The sequence below is a fragment of the Ipomoea nil genome, unplaced genomic scaffold (assembly GCF_001879475.1).
Source record: "Ipomoea nil cultivar Tokyo-kokei standard unplaced genomic scaffold, Asagao_1.1 scaffold1564, whole genome shotgun sequence".
Taxonomy (NCBI): Eukaryota; Viridiplantae; Streptophyta; class Magnoliopsida; order Solanales; family Convolvulaceae; genus Ipomoea; species Ipomoea nil.
The window spans coordinates 1,031,359-1,043,553 of NW_017617992.1; the positions used below are offsets into that span (position 1 = coordinate 1,031,359).

The window sequence follows — 12,195 nt, forward strand, 5'->3', positions numbered from 1 at the left end:
TTTATTATTAATGAGGTTGTGAAAGATTAACACAAAATGTATGTGTTGTATTAGTTTTTAGCTATTTGGAGCAAATTACTGAGTTACTATATAATTTTTTGGGGGGTTTTGATTAAAGTTAAAATGTTAAAATGACGAATTGGTTAAAATTTTGGCAAATTTATCAACAATCAAATAATGATAATAATAATAATAATAATAATAATAATAATAATAATAATAATAATAATAATAATATAATATAATAATAATAATAATAATAATAATAATAGTAATAGTAATCCAAACAAAACGATATACAAAATAAAATTAAAACTAAAATAAATATGAAGAAGAGTCACGGACCCCCCCCCCACCCCCCCCCCCCCCCGTAAATGATGTTGGATCATTCGATCCCACATTGAAAATGTTTAGAAAAGGAGCTCTTGAGCTCCTCTATATAGGAGGAACAGTGCTCCTTTTACAAACATAATTGCTTGCTCATCAATGTGGGCAAGTATTGAGAAGTCTAAAAATTTTTTTTTAAAGTACTATTGACCCAATAAATTATGTTGTGGAATTGTGTCCACCTTGCAAGGTAGACATGGTTCTAAAATTGTTCATAATTATGAATATATTATTCAACAATTATGAACATATAGTTCTATAATTATGAACATAGTGTTGTGATCATAATTATGAAGATATAGTTATGTAATTATGAATATAGAGATTCAAAACTTATTTGGTAAGTAAATGTCAAATGGAAATTAAATAAAATCTATTAATTGGTAATATTATATATGGTATTATATTCTATGATATAATATAATTGATTGATAATATTATTGTTCAAGTATAATAAAAATATTATTGTTCAAGTATAAAATAAAATAAAATAATAACAATAACAACAACAACAACAATAATAATAATAATAATAATAATAATAATAATAATAATAATAATCCAAACAAAACTATATACAAAATAAAATTTAAATTTAAAAAATAAAAAAGAAGACAAAGGGGAATCATGGGCTCCCTTTGTCTTCTTATTTTAGTTTTATTTATCTATTTATTTATTGGGAAAATCAACGATTTGGTCCCTCAATTGTTAGCGAAATATCAATGTAGTCCCTTAATCGCGAAATCATCGATTTAGTCCCTGGAAATAACTGTGTATAGTTGATTTGGCCCCTCCGACCGTTCCCCGTTGAAAATCCGGCGAAGGCTCCGATTTGACATGGGTAATTTAGTCTTTTCACACCATCTTCTTCATCCTCCCTAACTAAGCTTCACCGGAAAACGTTCAAGGCCATAGGAAGATGCCGAAGTTATGCTTGAAGAAGATGGTGTGAAAAAGACTGTGTTATATAACACACACCACCATTCAGATCTCTGATCTCTTCTTCCATGAAGAAATGGCCATAAACAAGAATTGCAAAAAGAACCCAAAACCCCAGACACGATCTCACCATCTTCACAAGCCACACTCATGGGCAGTGGTGAGAAACCTCTTCACCTGCAACCACACTTGGAGCAGCAGCCAAAGGAGCAGAGACACAGAAAGCCAAAACAGAAGCCCCCCCAAACCCTTGAAGAAATCAGCAAGGTGCGCAAGAAGATGGGGCCGCCTAAACACCCTTCTTCTTCTTCCCCAGCCTCACCTTCCTCCATTGTTGGATCTCTCAGAGGCATGCCCTTCAGAAAGCTTTCTGGGTGCTATGAGTGCAGGATGGTGGTTGACCCTGTTCTTAGCCTCACCAGAGACCCTTCTCTCAGAACCACCATCTGTTCTTGCCCTGTTTGTGGTCAGATCTTCATGAAACCTAGCTTTTTGCTTTTTTCCTCAAATTTCTAGCCAAAATGTTATCTTGATTGATTGGAGGTGAGTGTTAGTTTCAATGGCTTTATCTGGAATTACAGTGTCAGAACTGGGAGTTGAAAACACGAGCAGAAACGTTGTGGAGATCATATTCCAATCCAGCTGGCTCAAGAAACACAACCCAATCTGCACTATCGACTGAATCCTTAAAGTCCACAACACACCCAAAGTAATCTCGAGGTTTGAGGAGTACAGGGACGCCATTAAAGCAAAAGCCAACAAGCTTCCCAAAAAGCACCCACGTTGCGTGGCAGATGGGAATGAGCTCCTGAGGTTCCAATTCCAGTCAGGCAGGCAGGCAGCGAGATGTCCCTGAGAAGCAATTCCGATCAGGAAGGCAGCGAACCAGCAGATCCGACGGACCACCGTACCCAGTGCAAATCGGCTCAGCGGCATATTTCGTGATAGATGGACTTGGCTCCATTTTCCGACCGACGAACGTTTTCCGGTGAAGCTTAGTCAAGGAAGATGAAGAAGATGGTGTGAAAATACTAAATTACCCATGCCAAATCGGAGCCTTCGCCGGATTTTCAACAGGGAACGGTCGGAGGGGCCAAATCAACTAAAAACAGTTATTTCCAGGGACTAAATTGATGATTTCGCGATTAAGGGACTACATTGATATTTCGCTAACAATTGAGGGACCAAATCGTTGATTTTCCCTTTATTTATTTATTAGTGGGGGTTGTGAAAGATTAACCCAAAATGTATGTGTTGTATTAGTTATTAGTAGTTTGGAGCAAATTTCTGAGTTATTATATAAAATTTTTGTTGTTATGATTAAAGTTAAAATGTTAAAATGACGAATTCGTTAAAATTTTGACGAATTTATCAATAATAATAATAATAATAATAATAATAATAATAATAATAATAATAATAATAATAATAATAATAATAATAATCCAAACAAAACAATATACAAAATAAAAATAAAATTAAAAATAATAAAAAGAAGACAAAAGGGAGCCACGGGCTCCCTTTGTAAATGATGTTGGATTATTTTGATCCCATATTGAAAATGTTTGGAAAGAGGAGCTCTTGAGCTCCTCTATATATTACTTCTCTTATAAACGCAATTGTGTGACCATCAATGTGGGTAAGTATTGAGAAGTCCAAAGTCTCTTATTATTAATATTATTATTATTTTTTTTAGTACTATTGACCTGAAAAATTATGCAGTGGAACCGTGTCCACCTTGCAAGGTAGACACGGTTCCAAAATTGTTCATAATTATGATTATATAGTTCACAAATTATGAACATATAGTTCTATAATTATGAATATAGTGTTTTGAACATAATTATGAACTTAAAGTTATGTAATTATGAATATAGAGATTCAAGAATTGTGAATATGAAGTTTACAAATTATGAATATATAATTTTATAATTATGAACATATAGTTCAATAATTATGAACATAGAGTTTTGTAATTGTGAATATAGAGTTCAATAATTATGAATTTGAAGTTCAGAGACTATGAATATATAGTTTTATAATTATGAACATATAGTTCAGTAATTTTGAAAATAGAATTGTGTCCACCTTGCAATGTGGACACGGTTTCACAGCATAACTATTTATAAATAGTCAATGAAAATTAAAAATGAAACAAAAATATTAGGTAAAATATGAATCTAATTTTACAAATTGACTGAAATTATAAGAGGAAATGAATATTAATAATTGACTGCAAATAAAAAATGATCCATAATTGACTAAAAAACAAGAAAAAAAAATGGGCAGATCATTGCATTTTAATTAAAAATGGAATGAAAATTAAAAAATGGTGGGAAATATTTCAATCATAATATTCTACATTATCAATAGTAAATGCATATTTTAAAAAATAGTAAAAGTAAAGAACGAAAATATTTCAATAATAATATCTACATCATCAATTAAAAATGGAACAAAAATTATATAAAAATATCACTGCATTTGATATTCTAATTGACTAATTGACTGAAATATAAAAGGATAACTAATTGAGATTCTACCATTATATATTTTCACCCAAGTAACCCGTCATGTTGGATTGAAGGTGTTAGCTCTAGATGAAGATGAACAAGATTGTGTTACCACTAGGAATGTCGTCTAGAAAGTGGTTTCTATAATGTGTAAATATAATCGGTGATATTAATTTTTTTTTTAAATGAAAAAATTGTTATATATCTAGACAAAAAATATATCTTCCATACAAATGAATAAGGATAGAAATTCATTTCTATAACTGAGCTGTTAGAGTACGAGCACATTTGCCTAATTTATGAAAATACTAAACAATGATAAATAAAATCTTTAAAGTTATAGCACCGCATGCGTACATCTAGACATTAGCTATTAATTTGAGAAATTATTTGCACAAATTCAAGAAATGATATCATTAAAATATATAAACGATCTAAACCATATCTTTAAGTGCACTATATAATATTTGATGTTCTAATTTAAATAATTATATATAAATTCATATATTCTTAAAAAATCCATTCCGTGCATCGCACGGGTGCAAATACTAGTATGTACTTAAAAAGGAATTCTATTTATTACGTATTGACTTAAATGGTATATTATAAATACTAATATAATTAATTAATTATGAATTGCATATATATTTAATTAATTGCCGAAAATATAATAAGCTATCTCAATATTGATTTCCATTGCATTTTTCTTCATAATTATTTCCTAAAATTACAACATTCTTTTTACTTCAAAATAATTGACTTGCATTCCTTTTTTATTGGTGTATATAATAATTAATAAATTATTATTTCCTTATAAAATTACGTTATTATGCAAAATTTTCAAAGAATTTTACCAATTAATTAATAGATATTAATAGATATCAATTAATTTTCATATTACATTTTGTTACCAATTAAGCTTTATTAATTATTTTATCAATAAATTAATTAATTATTATTAAAAAAAGTTTGAGCGGGAAAGTTGGATATAGATATAGATTATCAGACCAATTTTTTTGACCATATATTTAGTGTTGCAGTTTCCTTCTTTATTTTACATACATTACCAAATTTTCAGAGTTTACAAATTAATAATGGGTAAATTACAAAATCATCTATCGACTAAATCATAATTCATAAATTAGTCTTCAATTATTAATTTTTACCAAATTAAGTCCTTAAGTATTCAATATTCTTATTTTTGTCGTTCAATACATCTGACATAGAATCAAAATGAGTAAAAATTAAATATTTGAGAACTCAATTTGGTAAAATTATTAGTCAAAGACTAATTCGTAAATTATGCATGAATAATTGGGGGACGAGTTTGGTGATTTACTTATTATCTAAAAATATAATAAGCCTCAATGAAAGTTATATCCTTGATTTATGTCCCTCTTTTGTATGCAAATAAATATGTACATTTTACTTTAAATGTTGTACATTCCAATGTTATTTGACAAAACTACCCTTACACTGTTATAACACCGTTAGTTTTTAATTCCAACTTTAATAACACATCATTATTACCATACACCTATATCTATCATATCTTTTTCCTATTTTTAATTATCATTTTATTAAAATTATTATATATTAATTTAATACTTTTTTTTTTGAATGCAATTTAATACTTAATTATATTTTAATTAAATTTCTATGAATGATAAATTATATATGTGTGTGTACAAGATGTATATATTATTTGTATATATATAATTCGAATTATAATTTTTAATTATTTGTATTTATCAATGTTTTAATATTGGGCATGAATTTTCGCGCATCGCGCGTACACAATGCTAGTAATAATTATAAATTGCGACTAATGAATATCAAATAGGTAAAATATATTGCTCTTTATTTATTTCCTTATTTATTATACATTACCAAATTTGTAGAATTAACAGAGTGTATAAATTAATGCATCATCTTCAATATGATTCTCTTATGATTGGGTGCATACACACAAACTACTGGAAAAAGTAATGGCGACTATGAATATCAAATATTTGATTGTCTTATATCTGACAATTTTTACTTTGTTTAGCTTTCATGAATGTAAGTGTATATGATAGATGTATCTTCTGCTCGTTTTCATCTTCTCTCTTCCTTTAAAATCTAATTAAATTGTTATCATAAACATATAACTTTTGTTGTTGTTGTTGTTGTTATAGGTCGGATATCAACAAATAAGAAAATAGAGATTGGTGATCATTGTCAGCAAGCTACATGCGTTAATGGTCAAAAATGTTGGTGTTGTATTATTGGGGACTGCTATTTGGATTATAACGTGTGCGAAGAAGAATGCAAGAAAACACCTCATATCTCAAATAATAAAATTATAATTTAAGAGATCCCATTGTTGTCAAAAGTGATTGGAATATATCATGCTTTTAGTGAGTTTTTATTAAAAAGTCAAAATTTTTTTGAAAGCAAAGTTGCAAATTTTCATTAGAGTGTGGAATAATAGCATCAGGAGGGACATCATCCCAATACATAGTAATGTCCTGGTCAGAGACCAATAAAACTAAAGTATGAGCAATAATATTTAAACGTCTAGGAATAAAACGAAATTGACATGAATTAAACTGTGCCATAAGCACTTGACACTCATGAACCACAATTCCAACATATGATCTGAGCTGCAAGCCAATTCTGAATAGATAGGATTGTAGGACCGAACAATCTGTGTGAATTGTAATTTCTGTTACTTGCCGATCTTTCAACCAAGATAACGCCTCCTTACAAGCTAGAGCTTCCGCTGTGATAGCATTTTCACAAAACGGAAGCCGACCACTCGTTGCTGCCACAAAGCCTCCACTCCCATCTAACATTACTGCGCGAAACGCTGCTGTCCGTGACATTTGGCTCCATGCCGCATCTACAAAGCAGACTGGTCCCTGTGGAATGACGGCGTGACATTGCTGCTGTGCTGTTGGAGGCGTTGGTGACCGAGCCGCTACCCAAGTAGTGAGGGTTGCTTTGGCGCTGCACCATAACATCTTCGGCATCTTCATACTCCCCTCCCAAACTACTGAGTTTCTTGCAATCCAAAGGTGATATAAAACTGCAACAATTTGAGTAAGATTCTCCTTTGTTAGCACAGTCATTGCATTCTGAAACCACTCAACAAAAGATCCCCCAACCACAGAAGATATATCAATACAAGATTCATTCCAAACTCGACAAGCATATTGACATTCTAATAAGCAATGCATAACATCCTCATTAAAATCAAGACACATAGGACAGGCTAGAGACACATCAACTCTTCTAATTGCCAGGGCTATTGCAGTTGGCAAAATACCACTTAAGGCTCTCCACAAGAAAGTTTTCCACCTTGATGGCACATCCAATTTCCGCAACGCATTCCATCTATTAAAACCAGTATTATTTTGTATTTCTCCTACAACCACCCGGTAAGCACTTTTAACAGAGTATGATCCATTCTGCTCCTTATACCAATACCATGTATCCTCATAATCCGGAGAAACAGGCACCCTGCGGATTCTATTTACATCAATGGGGTCAAAAATATCATTCAAAATATCCAGGTCCCAGGTACGAGTATCCTGATCAATCAAACCTGATACTCTCGCCTCATAGATATTACCTGGTAAATCAGTATGAATCTTATAATCTAAGTCCAATAGCCAAGGATCCTTACCTATCAATGTTGTTTGTCCATTCCCAATTCTCCTCCTTATCCTCCACATACAAGGTCATGGGCAACCATAATACTTCTCCAACAATAACTTGGGCTATTTCCCACAATAGCATCTATAAAATTAGACTTAGGGAAATACCTTGCTTTATATACTTTTGGAACCAAAGATTTTGGCTTCGTAAGGAAACGCCATGCCTGCTTCCCCAGCATTGCAAGATTAAAGGCCTTTAGGTCCTTAAAACCCAGTCCCCCAGCTACTTTGGGCTTACTGAGACGATCCCAAGCCATCCAGTGAATACCTCCTCCGCCTACACCCCCCCTTCTCCCAATAATACCTATTCATAGTCCTCTGAATCGCCACACAAAGTGAATCTGTTAGTAAAAAGACACCCATTGAAAAGGTAGGCATAGCCTGGGCTACCGTTTTCAATAGAATCTCCTTACCAGCTTGTGACAGCAACTTCTTATTCCAGGATCCCACCCTTTGTCGAATTTTTTCCTCAATGTAAGCAAAGACCTGTTTCTTATTTCTACCAATAAACGATGGTAGTCCCAAATATTTTCCGAAGTCAATCGCCTGGGCCACCCCTAAAACTGCTGCCACCTCTCCCCTTATCTCTTCCGATGTATTTTTACTAAAGCAAATACTGGATTTATGATAATTTATAGACTGGCCAGAAAACTTTTCATAGAGCTCTAAACATCACTTAATTGCACCCCCTTCCTGGGCATTTGCCTTAAAGAACAAGAGGCTATCATCTGCAAAAAACAAATGAGAGATAGCCGGAGCCCCTCTTGCTACTCTACATCCATGTATAGTTCCCATAGACTGTGCCTGCTATAACATCAAGGACAATCCCTCCGCGCAAATAATAAACAGATAAGGAGACAAGGGGTCTCCTTGCCTGAGGCCCCGTGTTGGCACCACAACTCCTCCAACTGCGCCATTTATATGGATGTTGTACGAAACCGAAGTAACACACAACATAATCAAATTTACCAATCTTTTTGCAAATCCCAGCGCTTTCATCATCTGTCTCAAAAAAGTCCACTCCATCTTATCATACGCTTTAGCTATATCCAGCTTTAGGGCCCCCCAACCAGTCTTTCCACACTGCTTCCTATTAAGATAATGTCCTACCTCAGCCGCAATTAGGATATTATCTGTTATCAACCTGTCAGGAATGAAAGCACTCTGTGATTCCGAAATAATAGTATCCATAAACGGCTTCATCCGGTTCGCAATCATTTTAGCCATAATCTTATAGACCACATTGCTTAACGCAATTGGTCTCAAATCCGCAGGGTACTCAGGGACCTTCTTTTTGGGGATTAGGACAACATTGGAATCATTTAACCCCTCTGGGAAGACACCCGTATTAAGACAATTGAACACAAATTCTGTCACCTCATTTCCCACAACACCCCAGAAGTGCTGATAAAAGCCTGGATTCATTCCATCCGGCCCCGGTGCCTTATCCGGAAACATAGCAAATAAAGCTCCTTTCACCTCCTCCGCCACAAATGGTTTCAATAAAGACTCATTATGCAAATCAGACACACGAGGGGGCACCGTATCAAAAAAAGTACTAAGGGGCGGGGCATTAGATGATTTAAAAATATCAACAAAATAATCAATAACAACAGCATTCATAGCACCCTTAGTTACCCAGCTTCCATCCACCCCTTTTAATCTAGTCAGATAATTTTTACGCTTACGAGATGAAGCATACCTATGATAGAATCTGGTATTTGCATCTGCCCCACGGAGCCAATGTTGTTTCGCCCTTTGTCGCCAATAGATATCCTCCTGCGTCTCCAGACTGGTCAATTGAGCATTGATTGTGTTGTACTCTGCCAGCACTGTAGGGCCTCTGCCTCCTTTTATTTTCATCAGTTTGGCATGTAATAATTTCAACTGCTTACCAAACATATGAAAACGATCACCACCCCAGGCCTGCAATCGGTCTTTACACAACTGTAGGTTATTCAGCAGCCCATTTCCCTGCCCATCAAGCCATGCCTACTCCACCACCCCTCTACAACCTGAATCCAGAAACCAAGCCATTTCAAAGCGAAACGCACGGCGACCACCTCCACCAAATCCCATAGGATTAGAAATACTCAGAAATATCGCCGAGTGATCTGACTTACGTGTGAGTATATTAACCGTCTTGGCTTCTACCAACAATTCACGCCACTCCATAGTTGCTACTGCTGTATCAAGCTTTTCCTCAACCCAGTCCTCCGTACCCTCACCCCTTTCCCAAGTGTATGGGTATCCCTCCATAGGCAACTGTAACACACCACATAAATCTAGAGTCTCCCCAAAACCTCGTAGCAAATTTTCCGGGTGTGGATTATTTCCACGCTTCTCAGACTGGAATAAAAGATCATTAAAGTCACCAATGACAACCCATGGTAGTGTGGATTGCGTTGATAACCTCTTCAATACATCCCACGACTCCCGCCTCCTAGATCTTTGTGGAAATCCATAATAACACGTCATACGCCACGGGGGGTGACTTTCTACTGTGACCTCCACATCCACATGGTTTTTAGAATAGCTAATCAACCTTGCAGTGCTATTATACCTCCATAACAATGCCAAACCACCATGTTGTCGTTCAGGATCCACATAAAATACCCCTTCAAATCCTAGTTTTACACGTAATCTTTTCGCACGATCACTCTTCACCATTGTCTCAATCAAAAATACAAAATCCGGCTTCTTACTGGAGACCATGTCCACCACCTCTCGAACTGTCTGTGGATTGCCCAAGCCACGACAGTTCCAACATAACGTACTCATGATAACGGGCGGGACTGCGCAGCAGTACCCGCCATGAACACATTTTTTGACACATCGACCATAACTATATCCTCCTCCCCAGTCCGCCTCCCCCCCTCATACCCCTCTTCCCTTCTCCTCTCCGCCACCGCCTCCACCACCGGCTCTACAACCACACCACCTCCCGAAACCACCCGCTCCCCCTCCACCCTTGACATACCCACCCGAACCCCCAACACCTCTCCCCCAACCACATCTCTCGGCCTACCACCTACAGGCACCAGCCAGTTCTCCCCCACCTCCCTCGGTCCCCTACTTCCCCCCACCCTCATCTCCGGGCCATATGGATACTGCTGAACCGGGACCATAGAAACCCGAGCTTTCATGCAAAATTTGTAGGAATGCCCCATCAAACCACAGAAAAAACAGAAGGAATGTAGTCTCTCGTACTTGAAGTTAACCCAACATGTTGTTTTATCACGCTTCAACAACTTCATGCGCCTCCGCAAAGGCTTATCAACTGGGATCGACACACGGATACGATAGAATGCTAACCATGGCGCCCCCACGAACCTCTCATCGTGCTTAAGAAAGGTTCCAATGAAATTTCCCATCTGCTCAAGTATTGGCTGTGATGTATATCCCATAGGCACATCATGCAACTGCACCAACATGTCAACAGTGTTCAAGTCTACATTAACCGGCAGCACCCCATCATCAACTAGGCGACACACCAAGGTACTATTCTCAAATGCCCATGGCCCTCCATCTAGAACATAATCGACATTCGTTTTATGGAAGAAAACGAAAAGAAACAAACCCTTTTGTATCTCTGTCACCGTCACCCCCATCACCGGTTGCCAAACCGAAGCCAAAACTTGTCTCATGTATTCAAGCTTAATCAATTTCGAAGTCAAAAATCTGCCTACCACATTCCATGTTTGTATCGGAGGTTCAGCACTTGCCTCCACCCCTACATCATCCGGCGCAAAACAATCTTCTTCATCTTCAATAGTGATGTCTGCCCACCTTTCTGCCAAAGCCACGACTTGCTCCTCTCCTCCTTCTAATGCCATGCCGAACACGCTGAACAACCAGAAACAATTCGCAGGCTACGTGTGCGAACCAAAAACAACCAGCGCCATCCACGTCGCAAACACAGGAATAACGATGCAATCCAACAGATTCACGTCGCAACACAAACAGCACAGTTCGACTCAATCCAAACAGAAGTTTTGACGCTAAACAACGGATTAAAATCCGGGAAAAGTATTGAAATCGCAAAACCCTAGACAAACCCTAGGAGAGGAAACAAAACCCTAGCATTCTAGAGAGAGAATTACATAGCCATAATCTAAAAAGTTAAATAATCTAAATTATCATTTGGTTTGGGGCTTTGTACCTTGCTATTAGATTTGATAGAAATTAATATGTTCGTTTTCTTACTTTTGTTATTCGACTATTAGAGTTTTAGATGTGTGATACACGAAATAAATTATGTTATCAGTAATTTAACAGTTAATTCAACCAGTTTAATCGGTTTAGAACTTTAGGTAACCTCTAATTTTTAATAATCATATTTTTCAATCAATTTTTAGTAAAATTCTAAACCAATTAAGCCGATTGAAACCAGAAAAATAACAAATGAAAAATATGAAGAGACAAAAATTTGCTTACTAAAAATATAAAAAATCATGAGATGACTAAAAGTGTCCAAAAAATAATAGACTAGGATGTTAATTAAATGGCAAAATTGATAATTTGGGAGTAAATTTGGAATTGCCACCAAAGACAATGAACCTTTGGTGGAATTAACCCTTAATTTAAATATACACTAGAAAAATGAAAAGATACTAAAATTTATAATATATATATATATATATATATATATATAT

The 12,195-nt window shown here is 35.6% G+C and overlaps 1 protein-coding gene across 1 annotated transcript; it reads right to left on the reverse strand.

Moving 5' to 3' along the window:
* Nucleotides 1-9,532: 9,532 nt before the first annotated feature.
* On the reverse strand, nt 9,533-10,321 carry LOC109189827. Its single transcript, XM_019340455.1, has one exon. It carries the CDS (start codon nt 10,319-10,321, stop codon nt 9,533-9,535), a length of 789 nt encoding a protein of 262 aa, XP_019196000.1.
* Nucleotides 10,322-12,195: the final 1,874 nt, after the last annotated feature.

Bases quoted from the DNA above. Each gene is read 5' to 3' on its own strand.
- LOC109189827 (XM_019340455.1), bottom strand. From the start codon at position 10,321: ATGAGTACGTTATGTTGGAACTGTCGTGGCTTGGGCAATCCACAGACA.